This window comes from Pinus tabuliformis, chromosome 9, assembly GCF_031772625.1.
Source record: "Pinus tabuliformis cultivar Carrire ecotype Pingquan chromosome 9, CPIR1, whole genome shotgun sequence".
Lineage (NCBI taxonomy): Eukaryota > Viridiplantae > Streptophyta > Pinopsida > Pinales > Pinaceae > Pinus > Pinus tabuliformis.
Window position 1 is genome coordinate 489,803,976 of NC_142307.1, and position 25,862 is coordinate 489,829,837.

Below are 25,862 nucleotides of genomic sequence, written 5' to 3' on the forward strand. Positions count from 1 at the left end.
AAGGGATAGGTCTTCGTTCAACCACGTGGCACGTATACAGTGAGAAGGGATCTAAATAGACAGGAGCGAGGTGATATAATGACAAGAAGTTTCGCCCCTTTTACGGCAATATTATCTCCGCAGGTCTTCTCCGAGATGCTAATTTGTAATTTGTAGCTAAATGCGAACACAAATTTAAGACAGGTCACTGTGAAAATAGCGGCCCGACCAGTGACTTTTGTAGGCAAGGCAGGCCACCGGGTGATTGGCAAATCAGAGAATCTATCGTGCGATTCTTTTAAATATTGAATTTCGTGAAGCCTTATCCTCACAATGGGCTGATCTGATTTGACAAAAATATGAGAAATGACGGAAGCAACGGCCTTTGAAAAAATATCAGACGGACAAAGGAGAGAGACAACGACGGAATAGACAGGAGAAAAAACAACAACATCAAACACAAAAGTGGGAAAAAAGGATTGAGTTTGCATAATACAAAAATACCGAAAAACCAGATGCAGGAAAGACACTGTACTGCCCACTGGAGTTGACATAAAAGCAAGCCTCAATAATGATCCAGAGGCCCTCATATCGAATCCTGCTAAGTCAGGAACTACCCTAATTTGAAACTTACGCGGTTTTAAGCGCTTGGTCCGGAGTTGGATTCTCGTCGTGTCAAGCAAACAAATTCCTAGAAGGCGAAGAAGAATGCAGCAGCCGAGGAGGACCTCGGCAAGCTGTGGGATTCCGGACGAGGTTCTGGAATGCGTGATGGGATACCTTGAGGAACCCCAGGATCGTAGCGCGGTTTCCCTGGTCTGCAAGCGGTGGTACCACGTAGATGCTCTAACGCGCAAGCACGTTACCATAGCGTTCTGTTACAGCATAAGCCCTTCGGATCTAAGCGCGCGGTTTTCCGGGGTTGAGTCTCTGAAATTGAAAGGGAAGCCCAGGGCTGCCATGTTTAATTTGATTCCTCCGGACTGGGGTGGATATGCGGAGCCATGGATTAACAAGATTTCCGAGACATGTCTCTGCTTAAAGGCTCTTCATTTGCGTAGAATGATCGTTGCGGATGAGGATCTCAGGGTTCTGTCTCGCGGGCGCGGCCACATTCTGCAAGTGCTTAAGCTGGAGAAGTGTTCGGGGTTTTCCACTCGCGGACTTCTCGAAGTGGCATGCTCCTGCAGGTAATTTGTACAATCCTTTCTTAAAAGGTCAAAAATGAAAAAGCATTTCAGCCATGAAAGTTGAACTTTGAGATTTGCTAAACCAAAGTCTTCCTGCTAAAATTCATGCTGCTATTTTGATTTATAGTTTTGCCAGGAGAGAATACTTCTGTTAAATTACATCTTAACGTCTTAATTTTTGTTGTGGATTTTTTATCCGAAGTGTTCTCTTATAACGGTCTTCCTGCTGAAATTCCTGCTGCTATTTTGATTTATAGTTTTGCTGGGAGAGAATACTTCTGTTAAATTACATCTTAACATCTTAATTTTTGTCGTTGTGGATTTTTTATCCAAAGTATTCTCTTGTAACATTATGAATCACAGAAATTTATATTCTAAAAATTATAACTCTACAGTCGAGAATTAAGGAAAAAAGTTCAGTTCAGGCCATTTTGATTTCTAGCACCACCGTTAAAGAATTAAGAGAAAAAGCTCAGGTTCATTGAATAATTAAAAGAAAAAGTTCAGTGATATTTTTATGTTTGCCTATAATCCTTTTTTTCTTTGTGTGTCATTGTTAGTGTTATGCGATGTATTTTTTTGGTTAAATTTAGGGAGATCTCTCTCTATTTTGAAAATTTTAGGGGAACTCATTCACTTTGACTTTTTATTACCACTTTTGAGCCGGTAAAGATCATAGAGTAGGGACCAAGAAAATAGAATTTCATCCTTGGCAATAAGTTTTAAATCCTAAATCATTTTCTATTTTCATTATGCATGAGAATTACAAAATTTAACCATTTTAACATACCTCATTGTTATTATACAAAATTATATATTAATATCAGATTTCATTTTCATTTTACATAAGGAAAATTCTGTTTCTAAAGTGATGGCTGATATTGTACTGGTTTGTTTGTAAAATGATGGCTGATATTATACTGGTTTATTTTTAGAATAGAGCCGTTCAAGTCATAAAAGGAATCAAAGCTCAGGGATCTTTCTTGAGAAATTTTGTTTATTTTGTTTTAAGAAATAAAATAATTATTTTATATCATCGTTGGTATTACGTAAAATTACCTTCCAAACAAGTGATCCGATATTATTTATATATTTTTAATTTCAAGTAGTAATTAACGAACCAGTATCTTATTTGTCTAAAGGCTACTGTATAATTCCTGCGAAGGGGACATAGAACTGAGCTTCTCCGATCCATGTAAGCCCCAACCTCAGAGAGTCAGGGGTAGTTCATAGCTTTCAGGATTTCCAAATGATTTTCATTTTCTCCAAAGTGAATGGGTAAATATTTATAACCTAAGGTACCTCACAACAGAATTAAAAAATAGCGACAAGACATGCTTTTTAAGGGCTCAAACTTTTTCCTTCTTTTGATCATCCTGGTTCCTCCCGTTGTATAGCAAACTTTTTTCGCGGCTGGTCTTCTTGAACATGGCTTTTCCTGGGCATTCCTGTAGCATCCGATTATTCGTGATTATATGGATTGACCCATCTTTGTTTTCACCTTCCTGCCATTCATTCTCCAGAGAGAGTTCCAGCGAAGCAGCATTCTTAACTTCCCGGAGGGATGGGGATGCCATTTTTGCGGATAAAGGGGGAGTGTGCTTAAAGAGTCTTAGAGATCGCATCTGAGTTTTTTTTCAGCGAAGAAATCAGAAAAAAAATTTCAATGATTATTCGTGATTATATGGATTGACCCATCTTTGTTTTCACCTTCCAGCCATTCATTCTCCAGAGAGAGTTCCAGCGAAGCAGCATTCTTAACTTCCCGGAGGGATGGGGATGCCATTTTTGCGGATAAAGGGGGAGTGTGCTTAAAGAGTCTTAGAGATCGCATCTGAGTTTTTTTTCAGCGAAGAAATCAGAAAAAAAATTTCAATGGAAGAAATTATAGTGGAAGAAATTATAGTTTGGTTTCGAATGGGATTATAAAATTTGTGGAAACCAATTTTTTTTATCTAATTGTCACTTAACTATTAGACCACATCCACCTAACATTGTCACTGTAACTAGAAATGACATCCACATCCAAGTTTATAGTCACTGTAACTAGAAATGACATCCACATCCAAGTTTATAGAGGCTAGATTCTACTGGGGAGTCTCATTCATTGCCTCTTGATGGCAGGAGTGTTCGGAAGGCGGGATGGATTAGATTCATGTCCTTTTCCGTCATCCGCTACCTTCGTTTTCTTTTGATTCGTTGCAAAAGGGGATTGGGTTTCTTCCTCGATCTGGGGCTTTCCCGTACTATCAGGAGTTTTCCTAACATTCAAAGTTCCTTAGGCAGTTAGCCCTGAGATGGCTTGATTCTTTGGAAATGCCGTATTGAAAATTGAAAAGCGAGATTCTCATATGGTAGTTCCTGATTTCACTAGGCTAAATAATTTTTATATGAAATTTTAGTATTTATAGTGTTCATGGAAAGAAAAATCTTTATATTTTTATTTCTTTTAATATTATGGGTTTCTTTTATGAAATATAAGGATAAAATGAAATGTTATAAATGAAGAAATATATTATAGAAGGTTTAGAAAATAATTTGCTAATAAGATATGGAAAATATTTAAAAATATTAGTTTCATTTTTTTCAAAATTTTAAACATCTCAAACTACTATAATACTAAATAAATATATTATTATAAAAATATGAAAAAATAATTAATATATAAAATATATAAGATGTCTTGTGATACATCACACATCAATATTGAATCATTTCCAGAGTCCTAATATATATCACAACAATACTAAATTATTTTTAAAGTTCTAATATATATCATCATCATAAGCCATTTTTTAAAAGTGAGATAAATAAACTAAGAATTCTCTTTACCCCTTGTACTAGAAAAGGTAATGACTTTGGAAATGACTCTTTCTCTTATATGAAGAAGGCCTTAGGGTTGGCATTGGACTTTGATGTCTTCTAAAAGAAGGTCCTAGCATTATTCTTGGACTTTGATGTCTTCTAGAAGAAAAATGAGGAACTAGACTTTTTTGTGCTTTGCTAGTGCTATTGCTAATCCCAACTCATTGTCTTTGTGACTATCTTTTTTTGTGAAGATGGTGGTGCACTCTAGTGTCAATAGCCACCTCCTATATGTTATTTTTTCATAGGATGACATTGTTCCTTGCTATGATAGTTGCATTTCATCATTAATACATTAAGTTCACCCCATATCATCATTACATTATTCAAATCTACACCATTATACATCAACATATGCAATTATATAGAAAGAAACAACATCAACATCATCATCAATGCAACGAAATATAAAAGGAACAGTAGAAGAAAGCATGCACACACATAGAGACACCAGGATTGGTCCGAGACCAGGACAAAACCCACTATGGGGAAAATCCTTGCAATCTTCTTCTTCTTAGATCGTCATCAAATGATGCAGCAAAAGAGAGTACAATGATCCATAATTTTATCTATGCAGCAAAAAAAAATCATATCCATGAAACATATCTAATCATGTTAGGAATCAGTACCCTCATACTGATGGTTGTAATGTGCTATCACAAATTGATGTCAACTTTTGTATAGCGTTGTCACTGTGTCGAACACTGTTGAGCATTGTTGTCACTGTATATGAGCCCAATACATATGTTTGTAAGCAGAAACTAACAAATCAAATCTTCAAATCTATTGATATGTATAACAATAGAGAGAAACTCAGATATACCATATCATTGAAGTCAACTGAAGCCAAGATGTCAAACCCTAGATCTAAATTCGGGTCACCCTCATCACAATTGTCTGTGTGCGACCAAAACTTCTTGGTTGCTCTCTCGGTCACTGTATGCGAGCGACTGTGACTGCACGGTCGCTCTCAGGAAGTCTTTATATGTGCGACTGTGGCACAATGTAGCTAAAACCCAGAGTCGCTCCCTTACTATTGTTGTGCGAGCGATCAAGATGTCTTGGTCACTCTCAGGACCACTTTGTGCGAGCGACTAGGGACTGATACCTCTAGATCTGTCTCTGAAGCCATAGTCGCTCCCATAAGCCTCTGTGACAATGACCAAGGTCTATAGTCACTCTCATAGGCTTATGTGCCAGCGTCCAGGGACCATAATTCCATGTTTTGTGTCAACGATTGAGATCCAGAAGACCCTAACCCAGAGCGAACCTTTCGCCTATGATTTCGGACCCTTGAGCGAACTCCTTCCATCAAACCTATGCGAACCAAGACAAAAGAGAAGAAAAGATGTGTCCAAATGATCTTGAGTTCTCTTTTATTTATAGGATTTCCTAAGGGTTCACTTGGGGTTAAGACTGACCCAAGCAGTTACTCATGTGGTTAGGGCTGACCCATTCCATAATACATGTATGAATAAAATAATTCATAACTCAACTTCTGCTTAACCAAATTAGGTGATCTTTAGGTCAATTTTGGTCCTCTCGAAAAGAGGAATCTATTGCAATCATCATCTTTGTCGTTTGAGCTGTCCAAGGTGGAATTTTGCCGCAATTGAAAAAATTAACACTCTCTCTCAACTAGGGAGAATTCCACCTGCCAATATATGTTCATCAATCAATATGCCATTATGGAATATTCAAGTGTCATCACGTATCATAATGGATCACCTTTGTCATGTAGTCATCGTGCCATGTCCATCTCAAGTGTCTCGCCATCACAAATCATCATTGTACATCTCGATCTATCCTTTGCTTATTTCGTTTATCTAGATTGTTCTGCTTGTATGTTGAACATTCTTGGATCTAGAAGAAGAAGAATTTGTTACTGAAGGGGAGCTCAACCTACACCCTCTATCCATCAGGATGTTATCTGGAATCTCTGTTGGGGGACTATGGTGGCCTGGGTGCAAGCGATATGGACAAACGGCCGAAGCTTGATATAATTTCTTCAATTTCTGGTTGAATTCCTCTTTCTGCTTCAACAGGTGTATCAGTCATCTAATGTTAGATTGACTGCGTCATGAATTTTCCCTCTGATCAGCCCAACCCTTGTTATCGGGCACAAATCACCTCATAGGCCTGTTTTCCTCTATCGGGATTATAATCCCATAGAAATTATAAAGATAAACTATGGTTGCTTTAAAACAAGTGAAAATGCGTTTAAAATGCAATATACACAGGTGGAGGGCTTTCGTTCCAAAGGAACGGAAATACACTATCGGGCCTTATTATCACTATATTGTTAATTCTAAACAATTAACTATCGGCGCTTTATATTTCAAACTATGCATTTGAACGCAATTAACACTATCGGCGCTTTATATCAGCCCTTTCAAGCTACTACTTCCGACGTGATAACATGTAGTGTTATCGGAGGTCGCAATCGGCGATTTCAGCACTCCTAATACAAGGCTCCTCCGCTCCAATTTTGCGATGTGATAATAATTGCGGACCCGATATGTTATTAAAGCCTCCCTATAATGTTTCGGCTCCGGAAGTGTCACACTACCGGAGTTCGGCGTTCCAACGGTTCGGCTCTGTCTCGCTCCCACTCAGCGATGCGATAAAGGGTTCAGACTCGACGAGAGTATAGTCTCTGTGCAATAAAACTTCAAGTCTGGAACTCTGTTCCGGCGAAGTATTTCTCGATTTCTCTGTGTAAAACAGAGTTTTACCTGCAAAACTCAACTAAAGCAATTAAAGAGCCAGGCTCATTGATATGAATGGAAAACACAGTCTAAAGACTTTAACGAAAATATTTATTGGAAATCAGGTTAATTCATTGATATTCAGACTCAGAAGAAAGCCATCAAACTGATACACGCATATAATTACGAGTCAATAAAGAACCATTCAATTAGATGCACTCTCTAACTCAAAGCGTCCCGTTATTTCATTCTATAAATAATAGATAAGCCCTCTCGGTCCTTATCTATACAAAAGCATGCCTTTTACATCTATTTAAAGCAATTATGCATAAAGCTTGTTACAACTTATCCATAAGCGATTATTACAACATGATTTATTCTTAATTCTATCCTTATCTTAAACTAAAAAAACATGGAAATTGCTGGCTAAAGGACCCCACTCCTTTGCCTGTAGATATTTTTGGATTTTTGGAATAAGTTTGAAGATTTTCCCTCCAAGTCTCATGCTCTTGCATCAGACTCCTGAGGACAAAATTCTTCATGGGCTCCTGTCCATGATTTCATCTACAGAACTGCCCAGTTTCTGTAGCATGTCTTTTGTAATCCAAGTAGCTTCAGTGGTTGGTTGATCCTTCCATTTTACCAAATATTGGAAGTATTCTTGTCCCCTTGTTTTCTTAAACACCTTCTTGTCCAGAATTCTTTCTAGCTGCAAATTCTTTGCTGTGGGTAACTGTTTTACCCAGTCAATCTCTTGGGTCTCTTGATCTTGTGTTGTATCATCTGCAGTTTCACCTTCATACTTGTACAAGTCTGCAACATTAAAAATTGGTGATATTCCAACATTAGGGGGTAACTCAATCTCATAGGCATTTGCAGAAAATTTTCTCAACACTCTGCATGGTCCAATTTTTTTTAACTTCAATTTGTTATACTCCCTCTTTGGAAACCTCTCCTTTCTGAGATGTGCTAAAACCAGATCTCCAACTTCAAAGTTCACCTCTCTTCTTCTCATGTTTGCTCTAGTTTTGTATTTGATGTTGCTATCCTGTAGCTGCTATTTCACTTGTTCATGTATTGTTTGCATTTCTAAAGCAAAATCTTCACCCTCTGCACTTCTCATCTCTTCTTTTCCGAAGTTTCTTAACTCAAATACTCCTCTTGGATGCATTCCATAAACAATATGGAATGGACTCTGTCCTGTACTCCTGTTAGGTGAGTCATTATATGCATATTCAGCTTGCGCTAACACTTGATCCCATTGCTTTGGATGTTCTGCAGTAAGGCTCCTTAAAAGATTGCCTGAACTCCTGTTCACAACTTTAGTCTGTCTATCAGTTTGTGGATGATAGGCAGAACTGAAACTTAATTTAGTTCCTAGCTTCCTCCATAATTTCCTCCAGAAATGTCCAACAAATTTGGAATACCTGTCTGAGACAATACTCTTAGGCAACCCATGCAATCATACAACCTCCTTAAAAAACAAATTATCAATGTGAGAAGCATCACTAGTCTTATAACATGGAATAAAGTGTGCCATTTTTGGAAATCTGTCCACTACAACAAAAATTGAATCATTACCTCTTTGAGTCTTTGGTAAGCCCAAAACAAAATTCATACTTACCATATCCCAAGGCCTGTCTAGAATTGGTAATGGAATATACAAACCTGTGTTTTGGCTCCTTCCCTTTGCATGTTGACAGGCTTTGCAAGTTTTCACATACTTCTCCACTTCAGATTTCATTTTCGACCAGAAATAAAATCTTTTCAATTGTTCAAAAGTCTTCTGTGTGCCAAAATGTCTTGCAAGTCCTCCACTATGTTTTTCTTTGATTAAATTCTCCCTCATTGAGTAGTTTGGTATGCACTGCTGATTTTTCTTAAATAACAGTCCATCTTGTAAGAAGTAATCCAACTATTTACTCCTATCCATCAAAACAAGATTTTTACAAGCTTCAAATGCCTCTTTAAAATCTGGATCTGTTTCATATAATTCTTTAAGAAAATCAAAACCCAACACTTGGATTTGACTCTCTTGAAATAATACATTCCTCCTACTTAAGGCATCTGCAACTTTGTTTGATTGGCCATTTATATGCTTCAAAACAAAATGGAAACCTTGAAGATACTCCACCCATTTGGCATGTTTCTGGATAAACTTTGGTTGTTGCACAATATATTGTAGTGCATGGTTATCTGAGTAAAGGATAAATTCTTTTGACATTAGATAATGCCTCCATTTTTTTAATGACTGTATAACTGTGTAGAACTCCTTATCATAAGAAGAATACTTCTTTTTGGTATCATTTAGCTTTTCACTAAAGTAGGCTATAGGTCTATCTTCCTGGCTTAAAACACCTCCAATTGCTTCTCCGCTGGCATCACACTTCACTTAGAAAGGCTTACTAAAATCAGGTAAAACCAAAATAGGCTTTTCAGTGATTTTCTTCTTTAACAACTGAATTTTTTTTTTCTGCTTCAGTAGTCCATCTAAATGGTTGTTTGTCCTTCTTTATGGTCTCAATAATAGGTGCATTAATCTTACTAAAATTCTTAATGAATTTTCTATAAAAGCTAGCAAGACCATGAAAACTTCTTACCTCAAAAACACTTTTAGGTGAAGGCCATTCCATGATTGCCTTGATCTTCTCTGGATCCATCTTCAACCCTTCATCAGAAATAACAAAACCCAAGTACACTAGCTCCTCTTTCATGAATGATCACTTCTTCAAATTCAACAATAATTTCTCCTGTTGCAGCCTTTGTAAGACATAATTCAGATGCCTCATGTGCTCCTCCTTAGACTTGTTGTAAACTAATATATCGTCCAGATATACTATTACACATTTACCAATAAAATCTTTAAAAACTTCATTAATGAGTCTCATGAACGTACTTGGTGCATTTGACAACCCAAAAGGCATTACTCTCCACTCATACAATCCCTCATTTGTCTTAAAAGTGGTTTTCCACTCATCCCCTTCTCTTATCATTATTTGATTATGCCCACTTTTAAGATCTAGTTTTGAAAAATACTTTGCTCCACTCAAGCAATCCATTAAATCTTCAATTCTAGGTAAAGGAAATCTGTAACTGATTGTGATTTTATTGATGGCTCTTGAATCTATACACATTCTCCAACCTCCATCTTTCTTTGGACTCAACATTGTTGGCACTGCACAAGGACTCAAGCTTTCTCTGATTAGCCCTTTGTCAAACAATTCTTGCAACTCCTTTCTAACCTCTTCATTTTCTATAGGAGTCATTCTGTAAGCTACTTTGTTAGGTAGACTTGATCCAGAAATCAGATCTATATGATGGCTAATTATTCTAATGGGTGGCAACCATGGAAAATTTTAGGGGCTAATGTTCGCCCAGTGGGCTAATTTTCCATGATTTTTCCACAAAAAAGATTCGCCAATTTCCAATTTTATAAAAGACGATTCGCCCAAATTTTAGAATATAAAATTATTTTACCTTAAAAATCGCCAACATTATATAGAGACTATATATAAAATAATTATAAATTTGATTAATTTTACAAATATATCAATAAACATTTATAATTTGCATATTAGGGATTAGTGAGATTCGCCAATGTTTTAAACTTCAAGAAAATTTTCCATCCTTAAAATTTTCCTTGGTGGCAACTCATTTGGCAAATCATCAACAATAATATCACAATATTTCTCCAACATTTCTTGAATTTCAATGGGTAAATCAAAAATTTTAGTAGAAGTCATTATTACCTTGGGCTTGCAAATTACAGCAAAATTTACATCATTCTCTTCAATCTGCTTCAAGTATTCCTTTCCTCCTAGTAACAGAGTTTTTGGATCAGTTTGCTTTCCTGGTACATCTTTTTCTTACAGAGGCAACAATGTATGATTGACACCATCCTTTCCAAACTTGTAGGTGTTTCTTTTTCCATCATGCATGGCTCCTTTGTCATATTGCCAAGGTCTTCCAAGCAATATGTGACACACATCCATTGGCATCACATCACATACAATTTTATCTTTATACTTGCCCACCTGAAATTCCACTTCACACTGTTCATTCACTAACAGTTGATGTCCCTTTTGCAACCATGACACCTTGTAAGGTGTTGGATGTTTCATTGTCTTCAGCTTCAATTTCTCCACCACTTCTGTAGAGACCAAATTATCAGTGCTGCCACTATCAATGATCATCTGACAACATTTCCCTTGAACTTTACACACTGTTCTGAATAAAGTTTTTCTTTGTGATGGTTCAACTATCTCCTTTGCTGGCTTGAGCAAAAATTTATTAACTACCAAAGATTCTCCTCTCTCTGGTATATTTTCTTCTTCTGTCACTGCTGTTGTTGGTGCTTCTCCCTCAACTGGAGCAACAATTGCATTCCTTTGGCTTGTTCCTGCATTCTCTGGGCACTCAAAAGCTCTGTGTCCTAGCTTGTTACATCTGTAACATCTTATTTCTCTTCCTCTTCCTCTGCCTCCTCTTCCTCTAGGAAAACTCCCTCTGCCTCTTGCATCACCTCCTGTGAGTGCATGTTGGGTTGAGCTACTGTTAGGTCCATATTTAGGTGTTGTAGATCTCCCTCTACCACCTTGACTTCCCCTTCCTCGGAAAGTACCTCTCCCTCTGGTAGACTGCTTCCTCATGAGTTTTTATTCAACTTTCAATGCTATCTAATAAGCTTTCTCTACTGTTTTACGAGAGAGTAGACTTGTCTCATCTTGAATGTCCATCCTAAGGCCATTCACATATCTAGCCACCTTCTCATCTGTATACTGGGTTTCTCTAGCTCTTATGCTTACCTTGTAGAATTCCTCTGTGTATTCTTTCACTGTCAAAGACCTTTGTCTAAGATTCTGCATCTTTCTGAACAAGGTTTGCTGATAGTTACTTGGTAAAAACTTACCTCTTAGCTTTGTTACCATTCTGCTCCAATTCTTGATAGGTTGCTTGCCAAGTCTCTTTCTTTATGCTTGCACACCATCCCACCAAAGCGTTGCATGGCCTTTTAGCTTGGTGATAACAAACTTTACTTTCTTCTCATCTTTTGTTTCTTCATAATCGAAGAATTTCTCCATACCATTAATCCAATCTATCAGTTCTTCTGGATTCAGTCCTCCTTCATATATTGGAACCTCGGTCTTTGGCCTAGCTGTGGATCTCAACACTGACTGGAAGAATCTCATCTCAGTGGTAACTGCTACGGCTTCTTCCTCTGCAGCTTCAACCTCATGTTCACTAACATCTCCATCATCTATATTTCTGCCTATTGTTAATGCATCCAATCTAGCTTGCATCTGTTGCACAACTTCCATTACTTCAGCGTTTGCAACAAGCCGTCCTCTTCCACCACGTCCTTGTCCTCTTCCAACTCTGAAAGCCATATTAACTTTCCTTCTCCTGCTTCTAAGATTCAATTCAATGTCAGCTGGTTGCTTTGATACCACTAATGATGGCCTGGGTGCAGGCGATATGGACAAATGGCCGAAGCCTAATATAATTTCTTCAATTTCTAGCTGAATTCCTCTTTCTACTTCAACAGGTGTATCAGTGATCTAATGTTAGATTGACTGCTTCATGAATTTTCCCTCTGATCACCCCAACCCTTGTTATTGGGCACAAATCACCTCATAGGCTTGTTTTCCTCTATTGGGATTATAATCCCATAGAAATTATAAAGATAAACTAACGTTGCTTTAAAATAAGTGAAATGCGTTTAAAACGCAATATACACAGGCGGAGGGCTTTCGTTCCAAAGGAACCGGAAATACACTATCGGGCCTTATTATAAAATATTGTTAATTCTAAACAATTAACTATCGGCGCTTTATATTTCAAACTATGCATTTGAACGCAATTAACACTATTGATGCTTTATATCGGCCCTTTCAAGCTACTACTTCCGATGCGATAACACGTAGTGTTATCGGAAGTCGCAATCGATGATTTCAACGCTCCTAATACAAGGCTTCTCTGCTCTGGTCTTGCGATGCGATAATAATTGCAAACCCGATATGTTATTAAAGCCTCCCTATAATGTTTCGGCTCCGGTAGTGTCGCGCTATCGAAGTTCGACGTTCCAACGGTTCGGTTTTGTCCCGCTCCCACTCAGCGATGTGATAAAGGGTTCGGACCGGACGAGAGTATAGTCTCTATGCAATAAAACTTCAAGTCCATAACTCTGTTCCGGCTAAGTATTTCTCGATTTCTCTGTGTAAAACAGAGTTTTACCTGCAGAACTCAACTAAAGCAATTAAAGAGCCAGGCTCGCTGATATGAATGGAAAACACAATCTAAAGACTTCAACCAAAATATTTATTGGAAATCAGGTTAATTCATCGATATTCAGACTCAAAAGAAAGCCATCAAACTGATACGCGCATATAATTACGAGTCAACAGAGAACCATTCAATCAGATGCACAGAAAAAGGTTTTTTCTAGATGATAATGCTTTCGGGCACTCTCTAACTCAAAGCGTCCCGTTATTTCATTTTATAAATAATAGATAAGCCCTCTCGATCCTTATCTATACAAAAGCATGCATTTTACATCAGTTTAAAGCAATTATGCATAAAGCTTCTTATAGCTTATCCATAAGCGATTATTACAGCATGATTTATTCTTAATTCTATCCTTATCTTAAACTAAAAAAACATGGAAATTATTGGCTAAAGGACCCCATTCCTTTGCCTGTAGATTTTTTTGGATTTTTGGAATAAGTTTGAAGATTTTTCCTCCAAGTCTCATGCTCCTGCATCAGACTACTACCCGGAATATCATCATCGATTGTCATCAGAGAGCATATCATCAGGGAGTGCATCTCAACCTGGAACCACAACAAGGAGCAATAGCTTCCACCCATACTGAGCAATATGATAACTCATCACACGGGGGAGTAAACCCTCGACCCTGGAATTTCAATGGAGAAATTTACCCTCAACCTGGAATTTCATCGGGGAGCTTTACCCTCACCCTGGAATCCTATTGCCTACCAATCTTCCCAACAATGAATCTCGGTAGTCATGTGGTAAAACACTTGCATCATAATTGCCTTGGGTTGTACACCCCAAACACACCCTCAACTCATTGGCCAAACGAGGAGTGATATTCCCAACAAGCCCTGCTTGTGGGTATGATGCAAACTAGGGTATACTCTACAAAGACTAGACAGGGGAGTAACGCCCTTAACCCTATGGGTAACAAATAAGGGTAATGCCCTATTGTCCAAATTTCCCTCAACCCCAAGAGCCCTTATCCCTCAATTCCTCACCTTGGGAGCTCAAATAGGGGGGAAGAGTTGGCTCAATTTTCTTGATCAACGCTGCTCTCATCATCAGCTTGTCTCAATAGCAGTTTTTTCTTTTTCATACAGAAAATCAAATCCAATATCATGTCAGATCATATATAGTCATATAAATCACAAAAGGATGCCATAATCATCCTCCCTCTCAAGAAGGTGCCAACCACAAGCTTGAGCTTGTTTCGAACAACTGCACTGTCTCAATATATGAGAGTATCTCGATCCCAACTATATATATATATATATATATATATATATAACCATGTTATATCCAGATCATGCTCAAACATCTCTCTAAGGATCTTCTGTAGCCTGCCTCATAACTAGTCATGCTAGCAGCATCATAGTCAACCTCGGTCATGCTATGGACCTCTTATCCAAGATATCATGGCATATCTCATACTAAAGCATCATCCAAATGTGCTTATCAACAATAATCTCAAATATCAACAATACATCTATGCAGACACATACAATAGGAGAAATATCTCAAAAATAGAACACCTCATGCAGAGATTTCAAAGCACGCTCAGTGGCAACTTTATGTGAATGAAGTGGCTCAATCATTTAGTCAGGTTCTATGCACATCATAAATATACATATGTTAAAAAAACAGAACATCAATGCTTCAATCAACTGTCGGATGCCATGTCAAGTTCAACAACATCTGGAACTTCAAATCAGTGTATCCAAGGATTTTCATTTTCATTATTCAAAAACATTTTCCAATGGCTTTGCAATATGGAATTTCTTTCCCAAATTCCAGAAATTGATACATCATTTCGGGCTTAAGAAACCATCTCGCTCTAATTTAGATCATCGGAGGCTCATCACCTATCACAAGTAGATCATCAGGATATAAAACCAAAACCATAATCAAAATCAAAGCCATACCTTGGAACTCATCATCCTTATTTCATCAAGTAACTATAAAATGTAGATGTATCAAGATCGAGGAGCTTGCTTCATGCAATGCTCTAAGCATAATATCTTACTAAGCCAGCATAATCAATGTTGTATCATCACAACAACAAATTCATCTCATCTGAGTTTAGAAGTCAGATCAAGACCATTATCAAAGTCATCATTATCACAGTATCAATACTTTCAACCAGGAGATAGGTAGAGCTCATATCAAATCATGACTTCATCATGCCAACAAGTTGTCATCAGCCATGCATCATCAATCTGAACTTGATCAAGTCATTCTCATAATCATAATACAAGTCATTTATGTCACTAGGTGCAAATGCATACACCAAGGATTAGTCATGCAAGTTCCATTTTCATGTTGAATCACAACTATCAGTACCTCAACCATTTTTCTAAGAATAAGGAGGCCAATCTCCACATAGGTCATCATGCCCACATAGCATCGATATAAGGGAAAATCAACAATCGTCAAATCAAATCATCAGGTCAAGTCCAAATTCACTATCATAGAGAGATCTATAATCAAAGCATATCTTAGTCACCAATTCAAAGTTATTTTTCAAGCATCATGACAAAACATTGTTCATATATATCAGTAAGCCAAATCATGCCAACCTCATGTAGCACAAACATAGTGACATATCTATATGTATGTCCTAGTCACCTGCAAACACAAGTTCAGTCTGCATGTTCATGTTATGGAAAACATTCAAGCTTTTCCTGCTTGCAGATCTTGCTATCTGCAACACATATGTGGAACTAACATCTTCCAGGTGACCATCTAATTTCATGCACAATAATTCATCATATGATCAACAATTTAACTCAACAACTTCAGAAATCAGTTAACAGTGGCAGAATATGTCAGGGACATCATGATTCAAAGCTTAGAAAGCTTCAGATGATGGTCAACAATAGTGAAACCTCTAGTTGCTCCCTTCAGGTTAGCATGAGAGCGACTTTAGTTGCCTGGACGTTGTCTAGGCCTTAGCATGCATGCATCCAAGGACGAGATCTCCTAGATTTATGAATGCGACTAGAGCAAAAAACCTAATTTATGTATGTGCTTCGGATTTAAGACTCTATTGTAGATCAACATTGTTAGATGCACATAAATCATACTTCAGCAACAAAGAATGCAAATAGTAATATGAACATGAGTCTTAAGAAGATATTCTCCCTCTGACTAGGGATTTGCATCATTCATCTTTATTCATATCATCAACCTATCTCTACTAGAGTCAAGCAACAACAGATCTTATTAGATCATATATATATATATATATATATATATATATATATATATATATATCATGGCTATCAACATCATGAAACCAATATTTCATCAAAGATTAGACTCAAAGCAACATATAGATGCAACATCATATCTCAATGATTATGAACACAATAGCACTTTCTATCAAGTCACTTCATCAAGTTACGAAATTTAGTTTAACCATCCGTTGTCAAGGCATGACCATAGTTAGTAAGAGATCTACTTATCAATCTTACACTTATGCCTCTCATTTCAAGGTTAGTATGCTCCTCATGACCAATAAGGTCAAGTTAGGTCATTCAACAAAGATTTATCAAAACAACAAGAGTTTCAATCACTCTTTTCATATGATCTCATCATACTTATCACAAGCATTACCTGAAGACTCATGTATAGGAGTCAAATAACTATCCTTCTATATGAAATCCATCATGGTAAGTATCAAGAATACCATTTTCTAGAGCCAAGGTGCTAGCCTTCTTTAATGGATAGATCATAGATATTAGCCAAACATCAAGTGTATCAATGTATGAACATTAGATAGCCTCATAGAATTCAAGAAGGTTAAAATGTTCAACACCAAGTGAATAATTTCATCATAGGAGACATATATCCAAGTCACTTTCCTATGCATGTATGAGCCATTAAAGAAAGAGGCATTCTCATCATACCTTAGGGCTTACCGAGCCAATAACTGAAACATACCTTGCATACCTTGTGGTATTACCTATGCACCTTTTCATTATTCATAGGCTGCTTCAAGAACTTTGTCATATTTTCATCAAGCACCTCTTTATCTCTTTCCAAATCTGCATCTCAAAGTGATCCTCAAGAAGGATCTACTCATCACATCTCATCAAGGAGGTTAGAAACATCCATATACTCAAATACATATGCAAGAAGTACAAGCAATAAACATAATCATCATATCTAACAAGTAAGAAGCATTATAAGTCAAGAAATATGTATCTTCAATGAGAGGTGATCTTCTCCCTCTTGAACCAATCTTGAAGAGCCATCAATATCCATGGTCCATATACAATGTTGCCTTCGACTATTAAACCAGATCTTCTAGGGATTATCCCATCTAGGGCTTCATCGAATCTTTGTCAAGTGCCTGAGCATCTTTACATAGACCATGCTATAGTTTCATACATCAAATCTAAAGTCTTAGCCATAAACCTGGGTTTTCTCTCGTCATATAATCCATCAAATCCTAATTATCAAGATGCCTAGGGTTTTCTTCAAACCCTAGAATTCTTTTAGGTCTCCACCATCCTCGTCTTGCTTCCATCAAAGGTGTCATCATCGGGGTGATCTCCATGACTTTTCTTTAGCCTAGCTCTGATACCACGTTAATTTTTCATAGGGCGACATTGTTCTTTGCTATGACATTTGCATACAGTAAGTTCGCCCCATATCATCATTACATTATTCATATCTACACCATTATACATCAACACATGCAATTATATAGAAAGAAACAACATCACCATCATCATCAATGCAGCGGAATATAAACAAAATAGTAGAAGAAATCATGCACACACATAGAGACACCAGGATTGGTCCAAGACCAGGGAAAACCCCACTATGGGGAAAACCCTTGCAAATCTTCTTGTTCTTAGATTGTCATCAAATGATGCAGCAAAAGAGAGTACAATGATCCATAACTTTATCTATACAGAAAAACAATAATGATATCCATGAAACAAATCTAATCATGTTAGGTGTTATCACTCCAATATTTCTCTAGAGTTGTTTAAGAAAGAAATGATTAGAGGTAACCACAAACCAACTTTGGAGATTATGATCTAGCCTTCCTAATTCTTAGAGAGGCCTCTCTCTTTTTTATTTAACTTTGTTTAGTTTTTTGATATTAGGCTAGTTGTGATTGTACTTGGTTTTTGATTTGGATTTGGTGGTGGGATCACTTACTTAGATGAAAAGAGGGGTGTCTTTTACCATTGGGCTATGGGGTCAAATATCAGGCAAACAGGACTAGTTCAAGCTCTAAAAAAAGTGTCCATAGGGCAAGATAGCAAAGTTACTTCAGATCTCAAGGCTGGATGGTGAAGTGCTTTTCAATCGGATCCAAAGAGCAATTAGGGGTTCCTTAGGCCAGATTATGAAGAAAGTGATAGGGGTCCATTGGGATGGGAGAGAAATTAAGGATTCTCAGATCCGGATATCAGAAGAAAACATGTAAATGATCAACTATTCAAAATAGAGTGTATTTAAACAAATTCTAAGATAAATTTCTAGTTAATTCATTCAACTTTAGATAACATTCAAGTTTGTGAAAAACATAAGAAAATACCAAATTTGACAAAGAAAATACTTCACTGTAATAATTCAACACATGAATCCTGTAATGCAATCTCTTTATTACTTGGTCTAGTCTGTTGACTTGAAAAATTGGCACAATAACCCTTAGGTTTATGATCAAAATAACTCCACAAATGTATAGCAATCCACCTTCAATACTTTGAATTATGAAGTATTTATACAAAAATAATTAACAAAATATCCCAAACTGTCTTGGGAATTGATCTAGGAGAAAGAAATATCTTCATGCAAAAAGATAGAGACAACGATTGAACTGATGTTTGTTGTCCCTGTTTATTAGGTTATGGTGTCTTTAATCTTTGATATTTTTCCTTTTAATCTCTGCTTTGTTGTTTGGTCTTCACACTCAATGTTCTATTCACTCTAACCTTTCAACTGATACACTTTCATCTGGGTGGCCTGTCATTATTCTTTTACTGTGCATTTCAATCTTACTGTACATTTTTACATTTTGGCTGTGTATTTCTACAATAAGTCATTTAATTTCTCCCATGTTTCAACATCTGGTAATTGGATATTTATCATCTTCCTGTAAATCTCATCTGCCTCCATGTACTTGGTAAAAGTAGGCTTATTCACAAAAAGGTGCTTTACCTCATGCTGGAGGTGAAACAAGTTCTCAAAAGTTTGGTATAGGACCTTGCCAGTTGGCATCCCATCCATAGATGATGTGTTCACTTGATCTCTGGCCACTTCTCTGATTTTTCTATTATAGTCCTCCTGTGTCATTAACTTGTCGTTTATTACCAAGGGATTGGGCAGACTCTTTTGCCTCAAAACTTCAAACTTAACCATGAGTCTGTCTCTAGCCAATTGCATGGTTTGGCTCTTATCTTCAAGGTTTAACATTAAATTCGTCTTGGTGAGGACCCTTTTTACTTCTAATATTGTACCTGTCCCGTCAAGTATCTTTGATTCCTACAATTCATACTTATTTTTGGAGTTGAGGAAGTGAATGATCCTTGCAGCTTCCTCTAGCATGTCTCCCAGTTTTTCTTTTACTCTTTGTATGGCTTCTGTAACCTGTTTTATCAAGTCAATCTGCTCAAAAATTACTTGGATGGATGGCCAAATATCATTGGCAGAGTCAATGATCTTGGCCCATAATTGTTCTTTAGCCTGTCCAAGGGGTTCCTTCAAAGTTAATTCCTTCTCCAAGTTTTTTATTCTTTCATTCATCCTGGTGGCTTTCTGCACTTCTTCCTTGTGCATAATCTGGGAAGCTTGTAGTCAGTCTCTAGAATGGTCACCTTTTCCTTGATCTTGTTCATTTCAGTGGTCTGAATGGACATGTCTTCCATTGCCTTGACCAATCTACTTGCCTCATCACCTATTGACCTTGTTGCTGATGTAGACACTGTAGAAGCTGGCAGTGCTGTAGCCATTGGAGCAGTAGGAGCTAATGATGTTGCCAAAGTGGAAGGTACTGCAGTAGTAACTGTTGGGATAACAGTGGCAGGGGCAATCTCCAGACTAGCTTGTTTTACTTGTATCAAGTTATCTAACTCCTTTTCCATTTCCTTTAGTTGATCATTCAATTGTAGCACCAGGTCCATCATCTCCTCCTGATTTGTTTGGCTCTCCAGGACCTCTTTTGTCTGTGGGTGCTCTGAATGAGGAAGTTTTAATTATTTTTTAAGAGCTGCAATGTCCTCATTCTTCTTCTTGATCAACTTCTCAGCAGCTTTGATGTCACTGGGATCATGTCCCAGCTCAATTACCAAGTCCTCCAATGACTTGATCTTGTTGTCCTTGGCCTATGAGGAGGCCTTTTCCAATTTATATTGGGTTGTAATGTTATCTAATGAATTCTGCAGCTTATGTGCAGCCATGGCCTTCCCTGTCAGGGTGGAGTAGATCATCTCTCCAGCCTGCTTGTGGAATTCTATCTGGTCAATGGGATGAACATCCCTGGCCAACACTTCGAAATCAGTTTTCTTGTAGTTAGTTGATGTCTTTGGCTACTGAACAGTAGGCTGCATAAAAGACACCTGCATTTTCCCTGCTTTGATGTCAAAAGTTGACATCAACTTGCTCTGATTAGCTGGTGTGTGCTTGAAGTATTGGGCATATGTTTCAGCCTTCAACTTCTCATTTCTCAGCTTGATCTCCTTGTACCTGTCCTTGATATCTTTTTCCTTGTCTCTTGGCATGGTAAAAGAAGAAACCTCAACACTGAGCTATCTCTCAATTAGTTGAGTATTAGATGTTGATGCCTACTGTGTTTCTCCTAAAGCAACTGTGGCTTTGCTTCTCTCCACCATTGTATCAGTGTCAGTTATTTCCACTGATTCAATGGTTTCTTCCTGTTCAATTACATGATTCAGCTTGGGCCTTTTCCTAAGCTCAAAATGCTCATATGTGGTCTCCATAGCAGAATTGGAACCCTCCTCCTTGTTTCTCTTTGGGTTTCTCTCCTCATTTGCTAGGGTCTGTAAAACAGGAGGATTATTCATGGGTTCCCCTAGTTCTGGAACCTGCAGGAAAGAACTTTCATCAATTTGTTTCTCTACATCAATCAGTGTATTTTCTACATCCACTACTGTGTTATCCATGTCAATTAATGTGTTTTCCAACCATTCTTATTGGTTGGCAAACCTCTCAATATCTGGTCTAGGATGGTGGATGAAAGGTCCCAATTTGACCTTGATTCTTAACTTATTTATGACCCCATGAGGGTCATACTGCCACATAAAGTTGTTCCTGAATTTCATTTCCTACAATATCTTGTCAGCCTCTAGTCTAGCCTCTCTATTATTGCAAATGAAGGGGCCCAATTGATTTTTCATTTTAAATTGGGTTTTCTTCCTAGCTGCTAGGAAGTTGACTTCATCAAAATTGATGATCTGCCTAAAATATTCTAGTGCAAATATCCTCATAGGGAGGTATTTGGGCAATTTGTAAAGGGAAAGTTAGCATCCATAAATTCTAATCTATGTGTGGTTCTAGCACAGGTACCAATCTCCCACCTTGTTGTTCTTGGCCAACTGTAACACCCTTTTGATTTCTTGGTTGATTATGGGCTGAGGGCTATTGGTCAGCATGTTCATGACTGGATGGACAAATGAATCGATGAAGTCCTTATATGTGAATGCAATGGAGTATTTCTGAATCAAGGGTGTCCAATAAATAACTGACCTTTCCCTTTGGTATCCAACTTCTGGATGCTAACAGGGAATTTGTCTGATTGATAATATAAAAACATATGAAATAACACAGAGGAGTACTTGAAGACTCTCTCAGTTGGTAGTCTGGCGAACTGTTCATGCATCCTGTCTGCAATGAACTGAGCATAGTTGTAAATAACAGTAGGAGACTTGCCTGGGCTAAAGATGGAAATAAAGGTCAGGACAACCTCATCCACATGCTCATCTGAGGTATATCCTAGGATGTAAGAGAGCATAGTAGTAATCTGTCTGCCTCTTTCTAAAGAAAAAAATGGTGGCAACATAAGGAGGACTATCTGTGGGAGTATGGCGGTCTTCTATGATGAAAGTCTGGAATATTTGTGCTATTTTGGCCAGGTGTAACTTGACATATAGGTCCAACAAGTCTCCCATAAACAATGGGGTCTCATTAGGGCTTGGATGGACCTACAACATTTGGTTAATAGACTTTGCAGTGATGGTAAATAACAGTTGCTGGTTAGGGGTGATAATAGCCCTTTGGCTAGGAATGTAACAAGCATGACAGAAGTGGATCATGACAGGGAATGGGTGTACTTCTGGGAACAAATATTTGGGTAAATTAGATTCCCAAAGGTGCATGTCATTTTTTTGGTTTATGAATTTGTCCTTACTCTCACTGTGGAGCTTTAGAAGGTAAGCTGGGGAAGCAATATCCTTTATCTGAAAATCTTTGTCTGCTAATGCTAGGTGGTCGATGCCCAGGTGAGGGGTTGACAGAGGTCTCATGTCCAGAGAGGTTTGGGAAGTCATGAATGAGTTTATGGATATGAATTAGGCCTGTAGTGGTTGTAAAAGTGAGTTTTGGAAGCCCTGGAACAGTGGAATGGTAGTTACAGTCTGTAAAAGAGGGGTTTGGGGTATTCAAGTAAATCTCTCTTCAATTTAGGCAAGTTTATTAATTAATTTTAATCAATTAAGCTTTCAATTGGACTGTACTTTTCAAATTCAGAGGGTCGTTTCCCATTTTTCTCAAGAATACCTGGAATTTGGCGATCTGGCTTGTAAACTGGATTCAATGGTGAACGCAGAGGGTACGGTAGCTTGAACTTTCAATTGATTGCTTGAATTAGGTGTCTGGAGCTTCTTAAGGCGACCGACGGTGGTCAGTTTTGGTCGCAGATGTTCATGGTGTCGCAAAATGGCTTGAGCAACAATTACAGTGAAAACGAGTGAAAAGAGTGAATTGGGGATTTTCCAACCTTTTAACAGGTAACATTCACATTTTGGCGCGGAAAATATGAATGAACAATGGGTAGTTTTCAGCTTTGGTAGGGAGGTGGTTTTCTGGGCCATCGCACCGCTTTTGGAGGGCAAGCGGTATTTTTCGTGAGCATGCGATCTAGCTTAGGGCCACCATGTAGCAGAAAAGAACCTAGGCGAAACCGCTAATCTTGCGTGCTCTCGGGCTGCTATCGGTCGGACGGTGAACCCGCACGATATGGATGCGCACCGTTAGATCTGGGGGTAGGAGATCGGACGACAGTCGCGTGGTTAAGTTGCACAGAGGGAATCAGGGAAGGGATTTGCGAGGCCCGGGGTTTTAATTACAACAAATTGTAATTAATTAGTAAATAAGGTAAAGATTTAGATACAAGCAACGGGTTTAATAAAGTAGGACCAAGGGTTATGTGGCGGGGCTTTCCAACCGCACCAAGAGTTGGTGGATTAAAAGGGTTTGTCAAGGAAATATGAAGTGGGGAGTTAATTAAATAATGCGGGGGGGGTAAAAACTTAGAATAAGGGGGTTTTTTGGGTTTTTGAAGGGAAATAGGGAAATTAATAAGGGGGGTAGTTACTATTTGCAATGGAGAATGGGTTTCACACTAGGGAAAGGGGGTTGTGGGAAGGGAAATGATTTTTGAAGGGTAATTAGTAGGGAAATGTGTGAAACCAAGGGGTAAGGGTCAAAATGAGGGGAAAAGGGGATTTATAAATGATAAAGGGATAATGGGGAAATTAGCAAATAAGCATGTGGTGTCATAGTGAAGTGAGGGGAAATTTGTTATGAAACCAGCTCAAGAAAAGATAGAAAAGATAGATCAACGCCTTAGAATTCAGCCTCTTCGAGGGGGCAACCTCCTTTACATTACATAAATGAACAATTCTTGGATGATACAAATGACACAACCTCCTTTCTATATATAGGAGTCTAAGGAGCCACAATATAATCCAGCCGACCTAACAATATAATAAGCCGACCTAACACAATAAAAACAAAAATAACAATAGAGGGGCACAGAAATAACAATATGGGGGTAATAGGGGCACAACAATATAAATAAGGGGTATAACTACAATAGTAATGGGGTAATCACTAGTATTATAGGGACCCAACATGCCCCTCTCCTTCAAAAAAGTGTTGTCCTCAACGCTTGAGTAGTTCTGGATACTTCTGCATAAAATTCTCATCCTCCCATGTGGAATCTTCAGCGGATAAGTTCTTCCACTTGATAAGATACTCTGAAATTGATCGATTTCGTAGCTGTCGAGTTCTTGTTTCTGTGACTGCTTCTGGTTCCAATATAATTTTTCCTTCCTCATCAAGTTCTGGCAATATTGTTTGAATTGGGAGCTTGTCACCTATAACCTTCTTTAAACATGAAACATGGAAAACTGGGTGCAATCGAGAAGCTGCAAGAAGCTCCAATTTGTATGCCATAGTACCAATCTTTTGCAACACGACATAATACTTTGGTGATAATTTATTATCCTTCTTAGCTTGCTTTAGGGACATTTGCTTATATGGTTGTAGCCGTAGGAATACCCAGTCACCTACATCAAAACTTCTTTCACTGCGATGTTGATCTGCCTGTTGTTTCATTCTATTTTGTGCCAACACGAGGTTATCCTTTAAGAGTTGGAGGACTTGTTGTTGATGTTCGATGTGATGTTCCACTGCCTGAACCTTAGAATTTTCTCTTAAATATGATGTGATGGATGGTGGTTGATACCCATAAAGTGCCATAAATGGGGTCATTTTTGTTTCTGTATGGAAGGAAGTGTTATACCACCATTCAGCCAGAGGCAACCATTTGACTCATTGTGTCTGTTTATCAGATACAAAGCAACGAAGATATCCTTCCAAACATTTGTTTACTATCTCAGTTTGCCCATCAGATTGAGGATGATAAGATGAGCTATGAGCTAACTGAGTACCAAGACAAGAAAATAATTCTGTCCAAAAATTTCCAGTGAAAATGGGATCTCTGTCACTTACAATAATCTTTGGGTTTCCATGTAGCTTTTGAACTGTTTCCATAAATGCAGTAGAAACTGTACTGGCTTTAAATGGATGTGATAATGCACAAAAGTGTGCATACTTGGTAAGTCTGTCAACTACCACCATGATGACACTCTTTCCCTCAGACTTGGGTAAACCTGTGATAAAATCCATTGAAACCTCCTCCCAACGTTGGCTTGGAATGGATAAAGGTTGTAATAGACCGGTGTCTTAATTGTTTCAACTTTATTTTGTTGGCAAACCAAACATTCCGCCACAAACTTTTGAATATCTGATTTAAGGCCATCCCAAAAAAATTCCTTCTTAACCCTGTGGTAAGTTTTTAAAAATCCTGAGTGCCCTCCTAAGGGAGAAGTGTGCAATTCCATAAGAATCTTTTGTTTTAGCTGGGAATTCTTACAGAGGTATAAGCGATCTTTGTACCATAACGAATCATTTTGCCAGCTAAATGTATCAGAAGTACTGGAATCTTGTTGTAGCTTTCGAATAAGTGCCCACACTTCTTCGTCATTCTTCCATTCCTCCCTTGCTTCGTTTATCCAATCTGGTTGGATAATAGAAATGGCACACAACAATGCTTCCACATCCTCATCCTTTCTTGAGAGTGCATCTGCCACCACATTTTGCTTCCCTTTTTTGTAGATGATTTCAAAGTCATAACCCAACATCTTTGTGACCCACTTTTGTTGCTCTTCAGAGGATAATCTTTGTTCTAAAAAGTATTTAAGGCTATCATGATCCGTTTTTACCTTGAAGTGTCTTCCCATTAGGTAGGGTCGCCATTTCTTAAGTGCATGGAGTATTGCCAACATTTCCTTCTCATAAATAG

At 37.9% G+C, this 25,862-nt stretch overlaps 1 protein-coding gene across 2 annotated transcripts in view; it reads left to right on the top strand.

Annotated features, from left to right (window-relative positions):
* Positions 1–25,862, top strand: part of LOC149149352 (coronatine-insensitive protein homolog 1a-like) — a 300,107-nt gene that overhangs the window by 66,720 nt on the left and 207,525 nt on the right. Inside the window, exon 1 of one of the 2 annotated variants that reach the window (XM_089445364.1) lies at positions 474–1,169. The exons of the other annotated variant lie outside the window; for it this stretch is intronic. Coding sequence (XP_089301490.1) covers positions 688–1,169 — 482 coding nt within the window. The 5' untranslated portion in view covers positions 474–687. Of the gene's footprint in view, positions 1–473; positions 1,170–25,862 lie in introns of those variants that run through there. 2 annotated transcript variants of the gene reach the window in all.